General features: G+C 40.2%; 1 protein-coding gene across 4 annotated transcripts in view; it reads left to right on the top strand.

Moving 5' to 3' along the window:
- Positions 1-24951, top strand: part of prrc2b (proline-rich coiled-coil 2B) — a 66713-nt gene that overhangs the window by 14569 nt on the left and 27193 nt on the right. For 3 of the 4 annotated variants that reach the window (XM_052036870.1, XM_052036869.1, XM_052036871.1), the window contains exons 4-16: positions 2614-2710; positions 2856-2934; positions 6049-6192; positions 7553-7797; positions 9454-9545; positions 14629-14774; positions 15275-15362; positions 16057-16231; positions 18231-18579; positions 19599-19777; positions 20931-21171; positions 21749-21968; positions 22714-24864. In XM_052036870.1, coding sequence (XP_051892830.1) covers positions 2614-2710; positions 2856-2934; positions 6049-6192; positions 7553-7797; positions 9454-9545; positions 14629-14774; positions 15275-15362; positions 16057-16231; positions 18231-18579; positions 19599-19777; positions 20931-21171; positions 21749-21968; positions 22714-24864 — 4206 coding nt within the window. The remainder of the gene's footprint in view (positions 1-2613; positions 2711-2855; positions 2935-6048; positions 6193-7552; positions 7798-9453; positions 9546-14628; positions 14775-15274; positions 15363-16056; positions 16232-18230; positions 18580-19598; positions 19778-20930; positions 21172-21748; positions 21969-22713; positions 24865-24951) is intronic. The other variant, XM_052036872.1, reaches the window with a different exon arrangement.

Raw genomic sequence — 24951 nt, 5'->3', positions numbered from 1 at the left:
TGTACAAACTCCTTACAGACAGCGGCGGGAATTGAACCCGGGTCGCTGGCTCTGTAATAGCGTCACGCTAACTGCTACACTACTGTGCCACATTTTCTGAGCTATAGCAATGAACCTTTAGTGTTGGAGATTGGTACCATGCAGCAGTAGGCCACTTTAGTTGAGGATGTTGAGTGGAAGGCTTTACCGCTCATTTGACTTGGAGATGATTCACTGCTCCCTTTTCGAAAGTAAGTTGAGCATCATCCATTTACTGCTGTTTGACTACTAAGGTTGGGGTAATCTTGACTTGGGTATGGAAGTGGTGTAGATTGAACAGTTTCCCATTAGTTCCACTTCATTAGGGAACTTGTTGGAAGTAGGATGTGCAGGACTGAAAATAGCATTGGGGCAATAATGCAGTCTTCCTTGACACATCTCTGCGCTGAGATCGGCTCTGTTGTGGACTTGTTGGATGGGTTCATGGCCTGCATGCTGTCTCAAAGCAAATGTAAGGTCAGAATAAATTTTTCAGATAGCTGAATTTGAAGAGGGTGTTTCCAGATGATGTGGAACCAACATGCTACAGTAATCAGCCCATGCGCTAAAATCTTGAGGCCAAGGAAGACTTCCACTCCAACCTTGGAAATAGCTCTGGTCCACATCCCAGAGGGAGACAGACTAATTTTGCTGGGTGATTTCAATGTCAGATTAGGAAAGGACACCTCTCTCTGGCAAGGTGTGATCTGCAAGAAGGAAGTATGGTAGATTAACTCCAATGGGGTCATCCTCTTGGCTAAAGATTTGGAGCATGGTCTTGTCTTAACCAGCACCCTGCTTTGTTAAGAGATACAAACACAAGATTCCATGGCATCATCCCGAGTCCAGGCATTGCACCTGTTGGATTATGTCATTGTCTGAGCAAGAGACCATAAGATTCTACTCATCAATGTACTGGATGAGTACCCATAACTGTTGGACTGATCACTGCTGAATCTGCTCTATAATCTACATCAACCCAGCCCCAAAACACCAGCATCAACAGGAATAATCCTGCAAGAATATCAGTACCAAAGCTCTGAACCCAGCAAAAATAGCTCTTTTTAGACCATGCCTTTCGGATAACCTATCAACTTCTAGCCACTGGTGGAGCTGCAGAATATCCACAATGTATGGACTGACCTGAAGTCCACCACAATTAGTAATTGTGGAGGGACACTTGGCTTCTCTAACCAGAAGAAATGGGACTGGTTTGAGAATAACAAGCAGATCCAGGAGCTAATTAATGACAATCACAAGGCATTCCTGGATTAGAAGTGCCACCATGCCTCAAAGGAAAAGAAACGGCTCAAAAGGCACCTAAACAGGAAACACACAACTGACAAAAAAGGCAGGTGGGGGATGGAAAGAGTGCAAGAGGCCTAGCAACTCACTGACAGCCATCACGTGCAAGTTCTGCACTGTTGGACTGTCCATGTGATAAGCATCCAAGATTTCAGCCCATTGAGAGCTAAGAATGGAGGTGAACATCCATGCTGTCAACATCCATGGGAAGAAGCTCTTTGAACCATGAGCATCCTTGACTGCTTCCACTGCAATTTATTTGATCCTACCTTGCAGACACTCCTGGCTGAGAAGAAGTTGGAAAGGGCATGTAGTCACTGAAAAATTACAAGGATTTGGGAAGAGATGGTATATCTGCTGAAGTCTAAAACTTGACAGTGAAGAAGTTCAGTCTCAAATCCGCACTGTCATTGTCTATATTTGGGAATGGGAGGATGTGCCACGGGACCTTGGAACTGTGATAATAATAGGGGTTTTTCTCCTCTCAGCCACCAGTGTCCTCAGTAGCCTCCTTGCAGTGGCAGAGCTGCTCCGTGAACCACAGTGTGGATTTCATTGACCTAAAGGCAAAATGGTTGTTTTCTTTACTGTGCAACTACTCCAAAGGAAATGTAGGGTGCCACACCGACCAGTATTCTTGACTTTTATTGGCCTCAATTTAAAGCTTCATCTGAAACGTGAGCAATGTGTTGTCATAAATGCCAAATTGTACGCCATGAGGGTGAAGAGCAAGAGGCTAGTTGGGAGGATTTTGGAATAGGCAGTCTGAAAGTTTTGAAAAATAAACAGATGATGCTTAACAGAAATTATTGGCAGCTTTTTTTTTAACTCATTCTTGGATGTGGATATTGATGACAGTGCTGGTATTTTTTGTCCATCCCTAATCAGAGTTGGTAGGTGTGGAGTCGTATGTAGAGTGGACTAATTAAAGATGACAGATTTCTTTCCCTTAAGAACGTTAAGGAACCAAATGAGTTTTATTTTGTTACTTGAATTTAACTTTCCTGATGTCATATTGGGGAGTACATGTCTCTGGATCAATGGCCCAGGACCTTTGGCTGCTGATCCAGTAACGTAACTACTATATTATTCTGGTGCATTTCTCAATCGGGTGCTCAAACGTTCATGTTTATTCTGACTTGCCCAGTCATTGAATAGAATCCATTGCTCTTCTATTACATGAGGTGTTTTGAGAGAAGGGCATTTCTGTGTCATTGTTTAAACTCTGAAGCATTCTGCAGGTGTCTCATCTGATGAGGTTTCTGACCTTGACAACGTTGTGTTTTGTAGTACCAGTGTATCAGCAGCACAGCAGCCGGAGTCGCTGTCGCAGCCGGTTTTGCAGACGTCTGCCTCCAGTGTGGCAAAAACAGCTCCAGTCCAAGAGGTAAGATGAGTATTTGGCAAATTTATGGAATGAAGCGAGAGAAAGCAATCAATACCAAAATTCTGTTTCGATCACTATAGTTTCTCTTTTGATGTTTGAATTGTTGGTTGATTGAATGTAACCCATTTTCCTCAATTAAAAACAGAGCACAAATTCAACACAAGGTGGAGTAAAGTCGTGGGCACAATTAAAAGCAAAGCCGGTAGGACCAGGGCCAGGAGCTGGTGAGTTAATTGCCCTTCAAGATATTCTGATGCATTCAAGTGTTGTGAGTCAAGATGATTTGTTTTGTAATATTGATCCTTTATTAATTTTTGGGATCTGAATGTCAGTGTCAAGGCAAGTATTTGTTTTTAGCAGCTAAATGTCCTCAAGAAGGTGGTGTGAGCTGCATTCTTGAACTGTTGCATTCCATGTGGTGATGACAGCCCACAGTGCTGTTAGGTTGGGAGTTCCAAGATTTTGACCTGCTGATGATGAGGGAATAGGGATATGTTTCCAAGTGGAAGGTATGCGAGTTGGAGGGAGTATGCGCAGGTGGTGGTATTCCTATGCACCTGCTGCTGCTGTTCTTTTTCGGTGTCAGGGATCAGGCATTTATGAGGTGCTGTTACAGATGTCTTAGCAAGGTTTGCGTACAGATGATACAAGCAGCAGACCCGCTAAATTTTGGAACAGTCTTCTCAAGTTGTCTCCACCATTTGATAAAATCATGGTTGATCTGATTATAACCTCAGGTCCACATTTTTTTAAATTTCAGTGTCAACCAAATGTAATGGATCTGTAGTCACACACGGACCCGATTGTTTAAGGATGGCAGATTTCCTGCCTCTACAACATGAATTAAATGGGTCTTATTTGGGCAGTTTTCTACTTTTTGTTAGTACTATTTTAGCACTGGAACAGCTTGAGAAGAGGGACCCATTCTGGATCTTAAACTGTGTTAATTGTCAAAGTCAGAAACTTTGCCATATCCACTGGTTTCAGATGAAGTGTATCAGTTGACCAAACACTGGCTTCTGTGATGGTGGAGAACTTAAGTGGGCCGAATTGGATTATTTCAACAGCACTTCTGGTTGAAAATGGTTGTTGATGCTTCAGCCTTGTTTGTAGCACTAATGTGGTTTACTCCATCACAATTAAGCATGGAGATCTTTATGGAGCCACCTTTTTCCATTAGTTGTTTAATTTCCTGCTGTCAAACACAATTGGAAGTGCAGAGCTATGAATTTCTTTGTTGATTGTGGGAATATTAGCAATGCTGTTATGTTGGAAGCATGCTTTTGTTTTGATAGGCTGGTTACTCCTGTTGTTTTTTTCTCTCTATGGTACTTACTGAACCATGTTTGTGTGCCTGGCTTGATGGTAATGGTACATTGTAAAACATGACATGCCATGCCCTGAGTTAACAAATGATTGGCAAATTAAATCCTGTTGCTGTTGATAGTCCATATTAACACAGGAATAATTAGTTTTGAATGAGATCTTATCTATGTCTTATCTCATTTAGTGTAATAGTAGTGCCGTACAATGTGATGAAGTTATTTTCAGAGTGAAGGAGGGACTTCATCTCTTCAAGGATTACATGGTGGACATTTATATGCTGATATGGATTAATGCATTTAAAGGGGAAAAGTTCAAATAGGTTTTTCCCCTTGTGTTGGTTTTATCACTGCATTTTGCAGGCCCTTTCTGGCAGCTATGCACTTCAAGACCTTGCCAGCCCAGCCCAGAATTAGTGCTACTTCTTGGTGATGGATATTGAAGCCCCGCATCCGGGGTACATTCTGTAACTTGGCTACTCTGTTTCTTCCAGTCGTTTGCAATATGGAATAATATTGATTCATTAGCTGATTAAGGGCTATGGATATTCTACAGTCGTATAGTTGACAATTTTTTTGTTCATGCTTGATATGAGATCATGATGCTTCATGACATCTGGGATCATTGTCAAGGACTCCCAGACTGCTCTGTCCTTATTGTACACCAGTCTGCTGCAACCTCTGGTGACTCTCTCAGAACATACCCAGGTGGGACCAGTAGCACCATACTCGATGATTTAAGAAGCTGCGGTGTTATCTGACATAAAAGATTCTGTGAATATCATAGTTCAGTTGTTGCATTACGAGTTTGTAGTAAAGCTCTCCTAATTTTGGCTCGGGTCCCAGAGGATGGGAAGCATTGCAGTTGTTGTGTGTGTTAAGTTGATCCTGGATGGTACAATTGATTTTATTATCAGTGTTCTTCATAATGGTTTGATAAAATAGCTTTTATCAAAGCTTGAAGTAGGTCTAGTAGTTTCATGATCATCGTTACTTTGACTAGCTCTTTTTGTTCCAGTTGTGGTTAATAAATCAAATTCAAATGCCCCAGCAACTATGGTGAGATTTGAACTTGTGTCTCTGGATCATCAGTCCAGATCTGTGGATTATTATTCCAGTAACATAACTGCTACTTTACTGAACTTAATCAACATTACTGAACTGTGTGCTTTTGTAAGCATTGATTATAGTCATCGTATTTGGCACATAAGCCTCGGTTCTTTTGGTATATAATTAGTCCCCAGATCATGTCCTAATACATCTGACTTGTAATGGAAGAAATGGTAGCAGGCAGGTTTTCATAATGAATACTGAATGCCAAAATTACTGCTCCAAAGGCTAATGAAGCCCATTACTTATGTTTATGTAGACATTGTTTTCTCTCAGTCTTGTCTTCACATACGAGCATGCTCTTAAAGTTTCTAGATTTTAGAATACTGAGCCAGCCTTATGGCTAACTGGAACCTTCTCTGGATCTTTCGACAGTCATTCCTGATACCAATAAGGGGTTTGAGGAAAAAAATCAGAGAAGCTGGTTTCTGTTCAAAAGCTGTGAGGGAGAGCCAGTACCTTAATGCGAAGGACAAAATGACTCGGCCTATGTTGAAATATCCACTAATGTTCCATAAACTCTCAACTCGGCTGTGCACATTTTCCTGCCTTTGCTAAATCTCTCGCTCACCAAACCCATAGTGGACCTGGGCAATTACCTGATTCCCTATGCCCTTGTGTAAATATTATTCTCTTTACCCCATCTGATCTCAGCAGCCACCTTCACACTTGTATTCCCTTTCATGTCCTCTTAATCAGCTACTGCAGGCTTTTGCCACCTTGCTGCATTATAAAACAAATTTTTCATAATTTTCCCATTTCCCTATTTTCCCCAATTCTATAGCTATTGATAACCACCTTTGCTCAGCAGAAACCTGACACACTGAAAAGCGGGCACTAATTTGAAAAGTGTAAGAAACATGCCTGTGGTCTGATTGAGAGTTATATTGTTGCTTTTTGATTTAGGTACAAAGGGATTAAACAAGCAGTTACCGTTCTCTCACGAGGAATTTCCAACACTGAAAGCAGCTGGAGACCAGGAAAAGGCTGGAAAAGAAAAGGACACCACAGATCAATCATATGGGCCAGGACCAAGCCTCCGCCCACAAAGTAAGGCACATAAGCAAATAGGGCGGCATGGTAGCATAACAGTTAGCGCAACACTATTACAGTGCCAGCGATCAGGGTTCAATTCCCGTCGCTGTCCGTAAGGAGTTTGTACGTTCTCCCTTGTCTGCGTGGGTTTCCTCCGGGTGCTCCGGTTTCCTCCCACGTTGCAAAGACGTACGGGTAGGTTAATCTGGGTTTAAAATGGGTGGCACGGACTCGTTGGGCTGGAAGGGCCTGTTACCACGTTGTAAATAAAATTTAAAAATTTTAAAATTTAAACTGCTTGTTTGCGTACAGACATGTACTGGAAAAGTTTTGTGGTCTGCATAGCTTGAAAAAGTGCTGAGTATGGGGGGTGGGGTTCTTCAGCTTCCACAGGAAAGAAGAATATTACCTTCAGTTTCTAAAATATACAGGGAAAACGTGCAAACTCAACACACAATGCCAGGGAGCAGGATTGAATGTGCATCACTGGAGCTGTCAGGCAACAGCTCTACTAGGTGTGCCACTGTGCTGCCTACGTGATGGCATGGCAGTTTTACTGACTTAAACTACAGTTGCAGCTGGATTTTACTGTTTTGTTTATGTAGAGATGAGTGTCTAGTGCCGATTTTGATTTTTTTAAAATTCGGGAACTTCAAAATAATTAGAATTCAAAAGTTTGATCCCTCCACTAAAGATTATCAAATTTACATTAATTCATAAAAGATTCTAAAAGATGCACATTTTATACAGACTGAACAAAATTTAACCCTGTTGTTATTCCCTTCTTGAATGGTGTAGTTTATTTAGCCACAGGTCTAGTTCTTTATAGAACAAACAAATCTGATCCCTCAGTTGGAAATTAGGTCCAGTTGTTTTAAATAATTCTGAATAAAGATGGTTGATGCTGGGTACATGAAACTAATGTGCAAATATGGAATTACTTTCTAGTGAAGCTGTATTTTGCTGTTGATGTGTAAAATGTAGCTTGAATAGGTGAGAAATGTTCACCTGTGACACATTTATATTTCATTAATGCAAAATCAGTTTTAGAATTATAGGTATAGGAATCTAAAATTAGATATTTAAATTGTGAAGATATTGTCATATCTAATTACTTTGAGATCAATATTTCTCGTCTTAACAAGTAAATTGAAAAGATCTAGGCTATTTTAAGTGATTATTTTGTGGAAAGCTAGCCTGCATAGGTAAAATGAACATAACTTGTTTGTAAAGTAATTGGCTTGTCCTGTGACCTCAAAATATTATCACAGTAGTATGGCTTAATTGCCATCCTGTTTGGGAACTCTTTATTTTATTGAGTACATTTTAGGCTTGAAATCCATACTCAGCAGTTTTGTTATGTTTTCTCTTGCAGATGTCGCCATTTGGAGGGAGGGTGGCGGTCGAAACCTGAATCCCACAGCATCATCGACTACATCACCAGAAGTGGAAGCCAAAAGCTCGGGCCAAGATGATCCAGTAAATGTACCAGTGTCATCAAATGAGCAAAAGGAACCTTCCCTAAGGCCTGCTACTCCACTGAGGAGAGGATCAGGAATGTTGCTGCAGACTGGGTCTCACCAGTTCCCATCCACTTACCGTGACATGCTGCCTACATTTGTAAGTTGATTGCAGATCTTCTAAGTTACCAATGATGAACAACTTGTGTTAATGTATGTAAGATTGCAATGGAGCCGGAAAAAAATTCAGAAACTTGCAACAAGTTGCCTAGGGCTGTGACTAAATTATGATAGTTGGCACAATGTAATTGAATAAAAAGTGTTCACGTAAAACACTATTCTGATTTTTTTTTTTGACAAATGAGTGACCAGGTAAAAGTGAGTGGACAGGATTTATAAAATCTACAGATATTATAAATAAAAAAAACGATGGGCAAGAAAATACCAGCTGCCCCATCAGACGTCCACGAATTTATGATGGCTGGGGCATCACAAAGCGGACGTTTCCTATTCCATTCTTGCTGCTTACGTTAGGGAATCCCAGAAACAATGGTAACAGTTTTAAAATAAATGTTTTTCCAGCTGATGCTTATTATCACTTCAGATGGATGATAGATTACAGTTTCTCTTTAATTGCAGAGCATGAGATATTTTTAGGGATTCTTTAAATATTTTTGGGAATTAGGAAAAGGCTGCTGGGTCCCACCAGTCTTGCTCTTGATGGTTTAATTCTGACTACCCACTTTCTGAAGCGATGATTTATTCTCAGATTCAACTTATAGTCTTCTAAATCTGGCCATATTACTACTGTAATGACTCAGCTCTCAATTTTTACCTTTTGGTTCGGGATAGTACTGTTAACCTTTAGTCTTTTCGTTAGTGTCCTTGTCTTGAACTTAGTAACCCCTGGTAAACGAGCCCTGTGTTTTCTTTAATAGTCTTAAAGCTTTAGTTAATCAATTTTCTTCCAAACACAAGTTGCAATGTTTCAAAAACTTTTTTCTCTGTATTTATTTCATAATTTGTTAAGATTCTTTTGCCCTGTGAGTTTATGATTTATTATTTTTCTCTTTGGTTTGGTGTACCACATGCTTATTTTCAGTCAATGTGCTAGTTGCTTACATGATGTGTTGTGGAGATTAATGCGGTTGGATGTTCACTCTTCGAGTGGGGAGGGAGAAGAATCATCGTGTTTCTACCATTGGTGATGGGATTTTGCTGAATGGGTTATGTTATTGGGAATGGGATTGCATTTTTTCTGAGTAAGTAGGGTGCACTGCTGTGTTTTCTCTCTTGAATTTAGAGCTCTGTTCATCCTTGGTGACCTTAGGTTTGTTCCTTCTTGTGGAGTCAGGAATATATTCTCCCTCATGGGGTTAGGATGATGTTCCTCCTCAGCTGCTTAGAGGAATGTTTATGCTCATGGTTATGTTCTCCTGACAAGCCAGTAGTGTTTTTATTTTGGGGTTAAAGTTATGGTCACTCTTGATGGGTTAATGTTCACCTTTGAGAATGTCATGGTCATGTACCCTCTTGTGGGGTGGGCAAGGTGGAAGAGTTGGGTGGGTTTTCCTGACAAGGATTGAGGGGGTTCCTCGGGATGGGGTTACTCTTGATGGTGTTCAATTGTTGAGGAGGGCAGGTAGTGTTACTCACAGGGTGGGTGGATGCTATGATTATCTTCCCACTCAATGAGGAGATGGTTGAAGGACTTGGGGTTGCGGAGTTATGGTGATAGGAGCTGTTCGTTCTTAAGTGATGCTTCTCTCTATTAATCACCTTGTCAGTATCTAAATTAGATTTTTTTCCCCTACAGATGTGCCCACCACAATCACAACCTCAGCCTACCCCTGTCCTTGGTCCACAGGGATCTTTACAGTATCCATTCCAGCCAGCTGAGCCAATTAAGTAAGGAAATGTGCAATCTCTGCAGTATATTTTGTGTGTTTTTGTATTTATTATATACATTTAATACATTGTGGAATGTAATCTGTGATTTTCTAAACCATTTCCAACTCTGGGAAAATTAGATTATCCCTTAAACCATATAAATATACTTGTTATACAAAGTATATTTTGTGATGAAATTTGTATTGCCTTCCCTCAGTTTCTGCAGGGATTATGTTATTGGAAGATAATTGCATGAGGTGAAAATTCATAAATTGTTAAAAACTTTTCCCATTAAACAGGGAAAAATTCTGTGATCCAAAACTCAAGAATTTTGATCAAAAATGCCTAAACAAAAAAAATCAATAAATATATCCAAAATAAAAGACTTTTTTGTTAGTAGTTTAATCTTATAATCAAGTGGTATTGCTGGTTGTTTCTCCCTCCACCAGATTTGGCTACACTTCCTCCCTCTCCTCTCACCCCCACCCATTTCTTCCAGCTCTTTCTCTTTCCCCAGGCTGACACTGGTTCTCTTTCTCTTGCCCACCCCTCTCAAAAACCACACTCTTGTTCGTCTCCTATCCCTTTTGTCAGGTCCCCTCTCTGATCCTTCTGTCCCCCACCACAACCTCAGCTCTTGTTGGCCACGTTTCCCCTACTGTGAATCTCAGCTTCCCACTCTATTTTCCCCACACCCTTGTCATGTTCCCTCTGCCTTTGCCCAGCCCCACCCTTCCCCTTCCACCTTCTCCTCCTCGCTTCCTCCTCCGTATTCTTGGCCCCCTCTCTTGGGCAAATGTGTCAACAAAGATTGCTATTCGCTGTGTCACAAACCAGCAACAAAAGAAACACACTGAGCATGATTCAGTGTTAAAAACTATTTTATTAATCACTACTATTGATAATACGTAAAATAAAAGTAAAAATGTTAGTATGTTAGAATTCAAGAATGTTAAACCTCGAACGTTAACCCCAAAACTAAACTCTTCGTGTGTGTGTGTGACAAGTCCAAAACTCCCAGTTCCTGAATGGTTCTTAAAGTTCAGTTCCGCAAGCCATAAGGTGAAACATGAGCAAGGGCTTCTTCAACAACCACCGTTGTTTGAAGATAAGATGTAGATGTAGAAAAACATAGAGAGAGTACATACGAAATCCAAATGTTCCAGGATGGAACCCAAACGACACTTCAGTGTTTACTCGGTAGTGACTTCCTCACCCCGAAAAGCATCCGAACCGTGGTCGTCCACACACAAATACCTGTTTCCTTCTACAGGTCAGCAACAAAGTGAACTCCACCGGATTACTTCCAACTTCCATACATGGATTTCAGTGGCAAACACAGTTATTGTTTCTCATCCATCGATAGAGAAAACAAGCAGGCTGGTGTCTCTCTCCCTTCTCTCTCTCTCTTCTTCTTCTTCTTCTTACTTCTTCAACAACGTCATTACGTCCTTTATCTTCTATTGACGTAAGCACGCCCCACACACACATACACACACACTCTCTATCTTAAAGGGACTTTCACTGAGTCCGTAACACCTCCCACCTAAAAAAAAAATTTTCCCAAGAAAATTTTAACCGCGCATAGAGTTAGTAATTTTAATAATTATCATGCTACACAACTACAGACTATCAGATTAGTACAGATACATGTTTCCCATTCCTCATTAACAGGAACATGAGGAGGTCTCCATTTCCTCATTAACACTCCATTTTTGACATAGTATCCAGTTGGCACCTTTTCAATCTCCTCACATGAAAGTGCTTTTTCTTTCAATTCTGTCAACTCAGGGTCCTTTGTCTGTTCCACCATAAAATCCTTCCTTGACAAAGACAAATCTTTAAATTCAGCCTCACTATAAGGATGTTGATCCTCCAGTGAAGACAGAAAAGTCTCAGATAAGGCATCAAAATTTTCTTCCTGTTTAGGACTGTCACAAGGAACTACATCAGACTGCACCGGACTGTCTGTCTTGGCTAATTCTTTAGCTCTAGCTCGAGTCACCGCACATGATGGGTAAACATCTGGATCATTCTCAGACTCATCAATCCTTGGTTTGGTTGTTAACCGTACCACAGGATCACTTTCTCCATTTGCAAGGTCATTTCCCAATAATAAAGAAACTCCTTCCACTGGCAAACTAGGTCTTATCCCTATCTCGACTGGTCCTTCTACGAACTTTGACTTTAAAATCACCCTGTGAAAAGGGACAGACATGGTCTCACCTGTAACGCCTCGTACTAGATTTACTTCACCAGTGTCACTTTCTTCACCAAAATTTAAAACACTGTCCAGCAAGAGAGATTGACTAGCCCCAGTATCTCTAAGAATTTTCACTGGCACCTGGGGTGACTCATCATTCAGTGAAACAAAACCCTCTGATACATACGAACGGAATTCCTTTCTCACCTCCTCCAACTTTTCCGCTTTTCCCTCTTGCAAGGACTGATCTTTAACAGCATCTCCTGAACCTTTTTGATTTTTAATTGCCTGAAAGCAAGCATTGGGCCCAGCTTCCTTCTTTTTCTTCAAAAGGGCACAATTAGATATCACGTGGCCAGGTTTCCTACAGTAATAACAAGTACGCTCAACAGGTTTCTCCAGCCCTGGCTTCTTTTCATCTTTTCCTTTTTGATTACCTCCCAATTTAATCTCTGGTTTACCTGGATTGTCTTTGTAACTCCTTTGAAAGGTTTTAGGTTGTCCCCATTTGGATTTATGGGTTAAAGTATAATCATCTGCCAACCTAGCAGTTTCTTGTAAAGTTTCCACTGCCTTTTCATTTAAATATGTTGTTAATTCAGCTGGAACACATCTTTTAAAGTCTTCCACTAGTATCAATTCTGTCAATTTATCATAATCCCCATCTACATTTTTAGCCAGGCACCATCGTTCAAAACATATTCTCTTTCCATTGGCAAATTCCATATAAGTCTGATCTGCAGATTTCCTCAAGTCTCTGAATTTTTGTCTATAAGCCTCAGGGACCAATTCATAGGCCTTCAAAATAGCTTGTTTTACCTTGGTATAATCAGCTGCATCCTCAACAGACAAAGCAGAATAAGCTTTTTGAGCTTTACCTTTAATCACACTCTGTACCATAAGAGCCCATCCTTTCCTTGGCCAGTTTGAACTCACAGCAACCTTTTCAAAATGTTGGAAATACTGATCAACCTGATCTTCTTCAAACGGAGGGACTAATCGAACCTCCCTGCTGGCTGAAAAACCATCATCAGAATCAGATTCCGAACTCCTACGCTTCATTTGTAACTCATGCTGCCTCTGTTTTTCCTTCTCCTCTGCCTCAAACTTTAACCGAATTAGTTCCCGTTCCCGTTCAGCCTCTAACTTCATCCGAGTTATCTCTCGTTCCCGTTCAGCCTCTAACTTCATCTGAGTTATCTTTTGTTCGGCCTCTAATTTATTTTGCTCTCGTTCAGCCTCTATCTTTAACTGGGTTTGTTCTCGTTCAGCCTCTAATCTCTTTTCCTCTTGTTCGGCCTCTAATTTCTTTTGCTCTCGTTCAGCCTCTATCTTTAACTGGGTTTGTTCTCGTTCAGCTTCTATCTTTGCCAGCTGCACCTGTGCCTCAGAAATTGCTATTTCACTGCCAGGAAACTGTTTTAACACTTCCTTCTCAAACACCTTCTTTTCCACATAATGGCCAGCTATCAATCTCTGAATATCTGCCTTTCTCATAGACTGCTTTACTTCTGTAAGGTTTAGCCTTGTAGCAATCTTTATCAAATCATCCTTTTTCGCCACCTCCAATCCCTTTTGGGTTGGTGACTCCAAAAATGCCTTAATATCCATTGCTGCTGGTTTCCACACACACAAGCCAATTAAAAAGAATTTATCAGACCTTCCTCAAAAATCTTTGGATTGAATCTCGAACAAATCTCGTCAATCTGGGGTACAATCCCAGACGACACTCGTTAACCTTGGGAACTATCCCGGACGAGCCCCCAATTTTGTCACAAACCAGCAACAAAAGAAACACACTGAGCATGATTCAGTGTTAAAAACTATTTTATTAATCACTACTATTGATAATACGTAAAATAAAAGTAAAAATGTTAGTATGTTAGAATTCAAGAATGTTAAACCTCGAACGTTAACCCCAAAACTAAACTCTTCGTGTGTGTGTGTGACAAGTCCAAAACTCCCAGTTCCTGAATGGTTCTTAAAGTTCAGTTCCGCAAGCCATAAGGTGAAACATGAGCAAGGGCTTCTTCAACAACCACCGTTGTTTGAAGATAAGATGTAGATGTAGAAAAACATAGAGAGAGTACATACGAAATCCAAATGTTCCAGGATGGAACCCAAACGACACTTCAGTGTTTACTCGGTAGTGACTTCCTCACCCCGAAAAGCATCCGAACCGTGGTCGTCCACACACAAATACCTGTTTCCTTCTACAGGTCAGCAACAAAGTGAACTCCACCGGATTACTTCCAACTTCCATACATGGATTTCAGTGGCAAACACAGTTATTGTTTCTCATCCATCGATAGAGAAAACAAGCAGGCTGGTGTCTCTCTCCCTTCTCTCTCTCTCTTCTTCTTCTTCTTCTTACTTCTTCAACAACGTCATTACGTCCTTTATCTTCTATTGACGTAAGCACGCCCCACACACACATACACACACACTCTCTATCTTAAAGGGACTTTCACTGAGTCCGTAACAGCTGAAATGGGATTTCAATTGCTTGGGACACCAATTTGAAGTTTATTTGTATCATTAAGCATGGTTCATTACAGTGAAACAGCCTTGTAACTTGAGGGCATACTAAAAAGAGTCTATTGCATTACAGTGAAAATTCATAAATAAAATGTTAAATTGAGCTGCACACCTGCACAGTCATAAACTTAAGGGCAGTTGTCCAAGCAGTATAGTTCATTCAATCTCAGCTCTGCTGTTAGTAATATCGATCACTGGGGTGAGGTGCTGATCTTGCTTGGATACTTCACTTTTGCTTCCTTAGAGTCTGCTCTCCCTATACTGCAGATTGTTGATTCTTATTGTCTCTGAGTAGTAAAGAAGCACGAGCCAAGCTGCATATGTGGCTCATCCTTTAATTCTAATTGTGGTTATCTGCAGATATCCCCGTGGAGTTTCTCGTTCTACACGCCCAGTTAGGCCTGCTCGGCGACCAGGTGAGCCTACTGATCGACCTGCCATCATTAATCCTGATGATCTGAAAGAACTGGATCAGCTGGACATTGAAACAGAAGATGGATGGGCAGGTGGGAATGTAGCACAATTAAACCATTTGTTTCAAAGCAGATTAGTTCAAAAGTACAAAGCAATCTATTAATTGAACTGAATGCAATCCATGTTGGTCGTTACAAAAATTATAATTGACAAGGTAGATGATAGAATTTGAGTTGATAAAAGTCCCAAATACTGATGGTAATTTAGTTGTTTTATCAGTCAAAGTTTTCCGTTACTCTCGTAAAAATATCATGGTTGTTCAGAAATATAGAGCCATTGTCTTGCTAAGATGTTTTTTTCTGTTCAATCAACTGTAAGGTTAATGGCTAACTGTCAATTTGAAATCTGTTGATAAGTTGTTGGGGATGTTTCTGAATATATCTGCAATTCCTGCCCTTTCCTGCATTGTGCTTCATATACATTGTTCAAGCTTCTCTTTGTTGTCTTGGTTTGTTGTGCATATTTGAATTTGGATTTCTAGTCCCTGAGAAGTAGGATTCTGATCCATTATCCAATGTTTAATTTTGATCAGGTGAACACGAGGAAGTGGATTATTCAGAAAAACTTAAATTCAGTGATGACGATGATGAAGAGATCTCAAGAGAGAGAAAAGAAAAATGGTGTGTATACCTTGAATAGTTATCACAACCAGAAACCTTGATTATTTTTGAAGAACTTCACAACTCGGTGAATATAAATGTTCTTGGATCATTAGCTCGTCTAGTTTTTAAAGAAAAAGCTTTCATTTCTTTAGATGCCTTTGTGAGCTCAGAACACCCCAAAGCACTTAATATCCAATGAGATACAACCTTATTCGCTTCTGTACTAAACTGCCAACCACCACGGCCCCACCACAACGCTCATGATGCACTTGTCCCCTCTGCACAGAAGTTGTCCCCTTCCTTTAAATCCACATCAATACTACCCCTCAAATTATAATGCCTTCTCCAAAACTCCCATTTCTCTTGAAATTTTTGATAATTTTTGCATCCCAGGACTGTGGTGATTGCTACCCCAATTCCCATTTAAGCTTATCACCTTGAGCTTCTACCCTCTCCCATAATGCTGAAATAACTCTGGATAATGTCACCAATTACGTCCTTCTACACATCTTCTTTAGCTCTGCATCTGTTACTTTTCCCATTGTGCTTTACAAATTTAAATTGTTTTTCAGATATTTGTATTAATGCATCTTTCATGGTGATCAGGGACCATTTGTTGTAACAGGGTAGTTATGTTTGAGCTGTGTTATTTACAGAATATACATAGATATTTAAGCATTAGACTAACACTCAAATACTCTATACCATCTAGGGAAAGGGATATGAAAATGGTACGCCAACGTTCTTTAACTGCTAAGCTTGAAGCAAAGGTGGAACCTTCCATTTGTGGTGAATCCATTTGGGGTAACGCATTATCTTCCAGCCAACCAAGCCATGGCCTTCAAGATGCTGAGCCACGTTGGAGCTTAAACTCTGCTGAGACAAGGGTATTTTCAGTTAACCACCAGTTTCTGTTTATTTATATAGATTGAATTTCTAGCTGAAAGGGCCAATTTACAGCTGATTCCTGCAACATCTCTATTTGTGCTCTATTATTATTACTGTAGAAATTTCATTCAAAACGGTACAGATTTTTAATACTGTCAATGTTACGTTATTTATTCACAAACAGTAGAATTGGGCATGAGCACAAGGATTAAGAATGCAAATGGTAACTACAAAAAAGCACAATTTCCCCTGGATATATTTGCCCATTTTCTCCTCCTTGTGTAATGTGATTGAAAACAAATATTCAGATTGACTGCTCGTAGCAAAAACTCCTTTGCTACATTTGCCAGTAAGGTATTTTTTTCTGCTGTGAAGTCTGACAGAAGTGAATTTATGTAAATTGCAGAGGCATAACTAAACTCTCTTGATTCTGAGGCAAGGAAGAGCAGAAAGGTGCTTTTAGAGATATGATTGAAGTTGTATTGTAAGTTCATTTTTTGGCAGGCTGGCTGTATGAACGAGAATACAAAATGGACTCTTCCCTGGTTGTCAGTTCATCAATCAGTTAACTTTCAACTTGTGTGTGTTGCGATTTTCTCATGCACCATTTGTTCCATTGGTTCTCTGGTGACTTTTCAAAGGAAGCTACTTGATTAGACTTGATGATCTTTCCTCACCTACTGATTAGACTTGATGATCTTTCCTCACCTACAAATGTCTCTTTACTGTATAAATCAATTTCATTTTTCAAAGTTACCATTGAATCTGTTTCCATATTACTGTCAGACAGTGTTCCAGGTCATCATTAATTGCTTTTTAAAAAAATTTTAAAAATCTAATTTGCATTCTCTTTTCCCAGTCTGTGTCCTCTATTTCCCTTTACACCAGGTCTCTACATTTTTCACATTACTGAAAAATGTCAAGCCTGGTGTCATTTTATGCCCTCTATAAAGCCATGACATTCTTTCCATGGTGTGGTGCCCAGAATGGGTCGCAATGCTCTAGTTGAGATTCAGCTAGTGATTTTTTTTGATTTTGAGTCACTCCTTCAAAATCATACTTGTTAGTGCACAGCATTCTTTCTAATGAGCATTTATAATTGAAATGACCTAAAGTAACTGGAAAAATATTTTTATCCAGTGAGTATTTAGGGTCTGAAAGATACAGCCAGGTATTCAATTTTAGCAATCAAATGGGAATTGGATAGGTATGTGAAAGGAAGTAAATTACTCTGTGGGGATAGGGCAGAAGAGTGGGACTTAGCTGGATTGCTGTTGAGCTGAGACTCTTGGAACAAATTCTTGCTCAAATGTCTTTATTCTGAAACTATGCCCCCTAGCTCCATGAGTTAAATGTTTCAATAAGGCCCCCTCTATTTCTGAAGCTGCTCAACCTTTCTCCTAGAAGGTCGTGATTATTTGAAACTCTTACTCAAAGGCAGTGGAGTTGAGTCTTCGAATGTTTTCAAGGCAGAGATAGATACTTGATAAGCATGGAGATGAAACGTTACTGTGGGTAGATGGGAATGGAGTGTTGAGGTTACAGTCAGTTTAGCCATAATCATATTAAATGGTGGAGCAAGCCTGAGGGGCCAAGTGGCCTATTCCTGCTTATTTGTGTGTTGGAAAAACGGCCCTTAGTCCCTGCATTCAACTCAGTGAAATTTCTCTGAGCTGCTTCCAATGCAAGCATGTCCTTCCTTAAATAAGTTGAGTGGGACTGTATGCAGTTGTCCAGGTGTAGTCTCACTTGTGTCCTTTACATTTGTAGAAAGACCTCCCTACTTTTGTACCCCACCCCTTTGTAACAATTTGAACATCCAAGATTTACATATTTGTGGGTTTGTTTCAGGTTGCCTTGAGTTTTGGAGTAGTATGATGAAAAGTATTTGGAATGGGCAAAAGTAAAGTTGACTAGATAGATTATTGTGCTTTGGAGCACTATAGAGTTTCAGTTTGCCCAGTGCTGAAGTTTTATCTTTTCTGTTTCTCTCTTCAGGCTGGCGTCTTCCAAAAACTGACAGGAGCTAATAGGTGGGCAGACTCTCATGCTGAGAAAGATGAAGTGTGGCGGCAGAGGCCAAATTCTGGCACCAATGAACGTTCCGAGGCATTAGAGCGAGTCAGGAGGAGGCGTGAAGAAGAGGAACGACGGGCTCAGGAAGAGAGACTAGCTGCTTGTGCTGAAAAACTAAAGAAACTCGATCAAAAACGTGGAGCGATAGAGAACTCTGTTAAGTTTGCCATGCAGAAGAAGGATGATGTTGAAACTAAGGAGAGCAAGGACTCTGTACCTCTGTCTATACAGCAGAAGCCCTACGCTGAGAACAAGCAGAATCTACCAAAAGGTGCAGTTAGTAACTAAGGAACTGGATTTAAAGGAATTTCTTGTACTGAAACCATAACTTTTAAGGAAATATGACTGGTTGTGGGAAATCTGCAACCTTGTTCATTCTGGTGCTAGTTGATTAAACATAGTATGATTACATACGTTGAATTAGGATCATTGAATCCTGCATTCTATTTTTTTTTCTTGTACTTGCATCAAGTATTTTTATGAAACTAAATTAGGTAAATGTTAAAAGTGTTAATTTAAATTAAATGGGAGTGTGTTATTTATCACAGTTGCAGTTAGCGTGAACCAATCAACAATGCAATAGCCAAGAGAAAAGTACGCAATGTGCATGAAAAATGCCCCACATCAATTCATACCAACTTCACTGTCCAGTGTTCCAAAGAGTCTCAAAACTTGCCATCATAGGATGATTATTTTATGTATAGTCAAACCTATAGACATCCAACTTTACAGCTACCTTCACATAAGGCACTTTACAGGGCAAGCAGACTTCCAACCGGGAAAACAAGGAGGGTGGCCCCAGGGTACATTCAGTTCGGTAAGTTTGAGCAAAGTTCAGAGAAAACTCCATGGAGCATATAAGCTATGCCACTAGGAGCAGAATAGAGAAACAAGTATGATGGAGAATTTTTTGAGAGTCCAAATCAAAGCAGCAGCAAGATACTGAAACCCCAACAAAGACTAGCTGCTCTTACAAGGGATCTAGAAGGAGAATCCTTTGAGAAATTTAAGGCAGGGGGCGGGGCGGTGGGGAGTCGTGTTGGAGACATTAATTTTAAGAATTAAGGAGACAGTGGAATTGACGTGTGTGTGTGTATTCATATACATCTGTCTACAATACTGTCCCAATGTCCTCACAGTAATTGAAAGAAAGCAGGGATTTATACAGGAGATCAGAATGGTGATGTGAAGAATATTGTTCTCATTTCTGCTGGTTTTGTAGAAATCACATTTCTATTTGGAATGTTGAATTTTTGAAGTAATAGTTGATATTTCTGGCATGAATTTCAGAAAAATGTGAGCTGCCTGTGGAACTCCCCACCGAGGACAAGGTGAAAAAAGAAGTTCCTGCAGCTAGTGCTGAAAGCGATGATGAGAACAACACGCAGGGAAATGAGCCTACACTGCCAATTCAGAACTACAGCAAGTTCCACAAGTCCCTGCCGCCTAGGTTCCAACGACAACAACAGGTAGCTATCAGTAATACAGACCGACTGCTTGATACTATCAGTTCAGGTTGGAGATGTGATCAGGAATAAGCTGCTTTAGCCCCTTGAGCCCACTCAGCCATTCAATGAGATTGTGGCTGATCTGTGACCTATATCTCTAGTTGACAAGAGTCTATCAGTCTCAGTTTTTTTTAAAAGTAACAACAGGCATCAAAAAAGTATGGGGGTGGGGGGCAAGTGAGAAAATTATCTTGTGATAGAGGATCAGCTGTGATATTGAATGATGGAGCAGCTCAAAGGGCTGAAAAGCCCACTCCTATTTTCTAAAAGCTGTAAATGAAAGAAAGATTTAAAGTTCTTACAAAAATACTGTTTCAAGATCAGTGACCGTTCACCTGTTATCCAAATATATAAGTCATATCTAACTGCTTTCACGGTTTGAAGCACCATCTACAGTAACAAATTATTACATCTATGTGATGTTAGCTGCTCGCGTACCTGCAGTGCTTACTTTTTCTTTCTGCACTCTTCCTGAACACAGTGGTAAAATTTGGTCATACTGGTTAGATAGCAAGCTGAGCTGGTCTTTTCCCCAGAAAAAGGAAGATTTGATCAGGAATCTGCATAGGATAAATTCTCCAATATTTTGATTGCTTGTATATTTCCCACACCCTTTAAACTCACTGGGTTCATTGGGAAATTATAACTATTATGTAACATGCAAAAGAAAAGTGAAATAGAAGTATGGTTTGGTGGTAATAGGAATAACATCCAGTGGTCCAGAAAATCTGCTGGTCTAGTACTACCAAAGATCTTGGTGCTGGAATAGCACTGCAGGAAGTTGAAAAGAGTTACATTGGGCTAATTCCTGGGATGACAGTATTGTCCTATTATGAGAGATGATAAAAAAAATCTTGGATTTGTCCAAGGCACATAAGGCTTTGAACCAAGTGTTGTTAAATGGGATTAATGGAGCAGGGTACTTTAGGGACAAGGTGGGCCAAAGGGCTTGTTTTTGCACTGTATGACTTTTGGGTGGGGATTGCATTCTTTGTGCAGAGAATTGTGAGCCTTTACAAAGAGAAATTCTGATGTGCAAAATAGTGAGGATGTAAATTGAAAAGCTTAAACTTGTGATATTTGTCTTTCCCTTGTCCTCCTTGTGTGTAATTAGGAACAGCTGTTAAAGATGCAGCAAAGACAGCAACAACAGCAGGGACCTTTAATACCACCACCAGTTGCACCTCCACATTCCCACACTCAGAGACATGTCTACCCAAGTCCAGTTGGCCCACCCCCTCCACACATGCTTGGCTATGATCCTCGTTGGATGATGATGCCTTCGTATATGGATCCTCGATTGACCCCGGGAAGGGCACCAATTGACTTTTACCCATCAGGTGTTCTTCCCTCTGGTAAGTTGTAGGATAATGTTCATTTTGAGCTATTTTCTCCCAGTGAACAAAATTTGCACTTTCCAACCAAGGCCTTGTTAATCATTTGCTTAATACATATGGATTTGTTAGTTGTTGCCTATCAGTTTTTCATGTTTGAGCAATCTTTGATAGTGCAATGTGACTACTAATGTGGAATTCAAGGTCTTATTTGTCCATCACCAACTTGATCAGGAACATTTGCTAATGTAATAGAGGACATATTGACTGTTTTTCCTTTGCACACCACACCATTCTGTACCATCCACTTACTGCAACCAGGAGAGTTGGCAAGCTGCTGTCTAGTCTCTAGTCCATAAATGCAATGCACAGAAGCAAGTGACAATTCATCTTCTATTCCTCTCATCTGGTGATGATAGATTTGGTTTAATGGAAAGTCATCAGGCCTTAAGCCAATCCTGAAATATTTTAAAAAGAACTAATTATCTTGTATGTGTGCTTAATTTGTGTTCAGTGGTTAAGTTAGAGGATGTAGATAACAGATTTTCCAACAAATTTTCAGTTGATTACATATTCTGTTTTTTTTTATTATTTGTAGGAATGATAAAGCCTGTGATGCGCCCTGATCATTCAGACAATGTTACTTCAGGATCTGAGCAGCAAGAAAGGTCTCCTGTACTGTTACAGGAGAAAAGAACACCTACAGAACCACAATTCAGTTGGAGTCAAGAGGACTACTCAACTGCTCAAAACAGGACTTTTATGTTAAACTCTCAGAGATCGCAGGAGGATGGTGCTGCAGAAGATAGAGGAGCTAGGTGAGCATCCTTACTTAACTGGCATTAAAATTCATCCACTTCAGGATTGGATCCGTTGCATTAAAAGCCCACATTAATTGGAATAGATTAGAAATTTCCTTTTACAGTATTTTTTATATGGTTCTGATAATTGAAGAAAGTAATTTCCTAAATCTAAGATTAAATACATTTGATCCAAATCTGTATTTGCTTTTTATCATTAATGTAGATTTAAAATGTGAAGTGAATAGATCAATTAAATTTGATTGGTTTGAACTGTTAAAAAATAAATAAATTTTAAGCTTGAAATTCTCATTTGCCATTCCAGTCATGCTTGGTTAAATAGCACCATTGTATTTCTCTTATCACAGGTAGTGCTTGACTTATTTCCAGGTAGTTAAAGAGCCATGGTCTGGTTGAATTTTGGTTGGAAAGGGAAATGTAATATACTGTACTTTGGAAGCCATGGTGTAGTTTCCAGCAGTTAATGGGGCAACTGTAAGATATTACAACAGGGAATGCAAAAAAGTGGGTTGAGTCTGGAGAAACAATTGGTATAAATAATATTTCTGTGGATCCTTCTGGCCCTTCTATCACTGTACTCAGAGAAAATCATGCACTGATACACCAACTAAAGAGACTAATTGGCTTGATAAACCTGTGATATATCAATCATGTTATGTTTTCTGAAATGGCAACAATTGGGATTTTTGTTCTGTTTCACTCAAAATTTAATTAACTTCCCAGCAAATCTTCTTTATTATAGGAATGAAAGACTTCCCACTCCACCTGTGAGAGCTGATCCGATTTCCCAGCAAACCATGAAGATACAGAGAGATCCATTTGAGGAACAAATTGAAGAGTATAGGGTTGCACCAGCAGACAAATTGCTAAATATAGTTCGTTTAGAATCACAGACAGAGCTAATAAAGGATCAAAGACCTGAAGTGGCTCCAAATGTGTCAGCAGTACTGGGAAGGGATGTTCTTTTCCAGCATCAAACAAATCCTCAATTACTTCATAAAGAACTCTTCTCATCAGAATCCGAGCAGGTAGGGCTGAATGGGTCTTCAAGAGACAGCACTGAGGCATCAAAGCCTGCTGAAAACATTGAAGAGATCGTGTCTCATACCTGGGATTATATGCATCAGAAAGAGCACTCAAGCCCTAAGGTTGATGAACATGAAGATACCAGAGAGGAGAAAGGTTTTAGGACAGAAATATGGCAGACAGATAATTTGTCAAAGATGGAGTCTAAACCTGCATCTCAGTGGGAGCCACTAAAAGGAAACCATGTTGATCGTCGTGAGACTGTAGGGAAGATGATAGGTAGACGATCTGGACCAATTAAAAAACCAGTCCTTAAAGACCTTAAGACTGAAAAGAATGAAGAGACAGAGAAAGTGAAATTGGAATCTCTTCAGAAAAACAATCAGAATAAAGCTGAACAGATAAAGCCTGAGGGTAAGGCGATGAAAACTAATGGAGGCATTGCACCTTCATCACAAACTTCCATTTCATGTTTGAACATCAGACATAAAGAATTGACTGCCTCACCAGTGCCTCCAGCTAAATTTGACTGGGAAATAGAGAAACAACAAAGAAAGGAGAATAAAGCTTGGGAAGTGAGACCTATGAATAAAGACAACATTGATTTCCCTCCACCACAGAGGGGAAACTGGATTGAAGATGATGATCAACAAAATTTCAGCAATCGAGGCCAAGGGCGAGGAAGGGGTAGAGGTCGAGGAGATTACTCTGGCAGAGTAGGAGAGATCAGAAGCTCTTACAATAACAACTTCAGCAGAGGAAGTCGGCAGAATCCTAAAGAGTACAGTAATTCATTAGAAGATGGCCAAAAGAATTCCAACAGGCGTCGAAATGCCAGTGAGACACGCAGTGAGGGGTCTGAATATGAAGATATACCAAAACGGCGGAGGCACAGGGGATCTGGAGCTGGCAATGATGCCACAATTGAGTCAGCATATTCAGACAGAGAGGGGAAGAATATGTTCAAAGACCCTTTAAGAAGATCTAAGAGGATACCTGATGGGCCTGTAATTAGTGAAATGGAAGATGAAAGGGGACCATCAAAAATGTTTGAGAGGGCATTACCTCCTCGTTTGAGTAACTCTGGGAGAGGGCGCAACTTTGCACCTCGTGGAATACCCTCAAGGCAAAACAGAACGGGTATGTTCAAGCTAAATGGTACCTATCAACTAAATGGGGATGTTTCAACTTCCCTGATGTTGTCTAAAAGGCAGCCTCCAAAGGAATCTACAAAAGTGCTTAACAGGGCTTTGGAAGTGGCACTAGAAAATGCTGGAGAGGAAAATGGAGTGGCAGACAAGATCTCATTTTCTGGAATCTCAGCCACAGAAGATCAACCACCCAAAAGGGAACGATCAATGGATATGCCGCCACGGAGGAGGAGACCTCCTCGACAGGACAAACCTCCACGATTTAGGCGGCTCAAACAAGAAAGAGATGCAGCCACTGAGATAAACAACGATGTATCTGTTCCCATAGACAGTTATATATCTAGCATGACTACAAGAACAGATGATCATGAAATGGCTTCCCTTGTTGCTGGAAATAAGTCACCAGATCTATCCAATCAAAATTCTTCGGACCAAGCAAATGAGGAGTGGGAAACAGCTTCTGAAAGTAGTGACTTTACTGAGAGACGAGATAGAGAGAACAGAACATCCCAGAATAGCCTGCCTCCTGAGGTAGATGTGGCAGACACCGGACTTGGGCAGAGGAAAGAATTAGCTAAACGCAGCTTTTCTAGCCAACGCCCAATTGATAGGCAAAACCGCAGGGCAAATCCAGGGTATGGAGGAAAATCTCCAAAGACTAATGGAACTGGTCCCAGAAATGAAAAGACATCTGGGCAACCTTCAAGAAGCAAAAGGTAAATTAATTTGTAATTTGTGAGAGCAGGTTGAGACCCATAATTCTACTCCAGTTCTTTTTTTTATTCTTTGCTTGCTTAGTAGCA

Source organism: Pristis pectinata, chromosome 23, assembly GCF_009764475.1.
Source record: "Pristis pectinata isolate sPriPec2 chromosome 23, sPriPec2.1.pri, whole genome shotgun sequence".
Lineage (NCBI taxonomy): Eukaryota > Metazoa > Chordata > Chondrichthyes > Rhinopristiformes > Pristidae > Pristis > Pristis pectinata.
The sequence above is the reverse complement of the archived record's forward strand: the minus strand, read 5'-3'. Positions and strand labels throughout refer to the sequence as shown.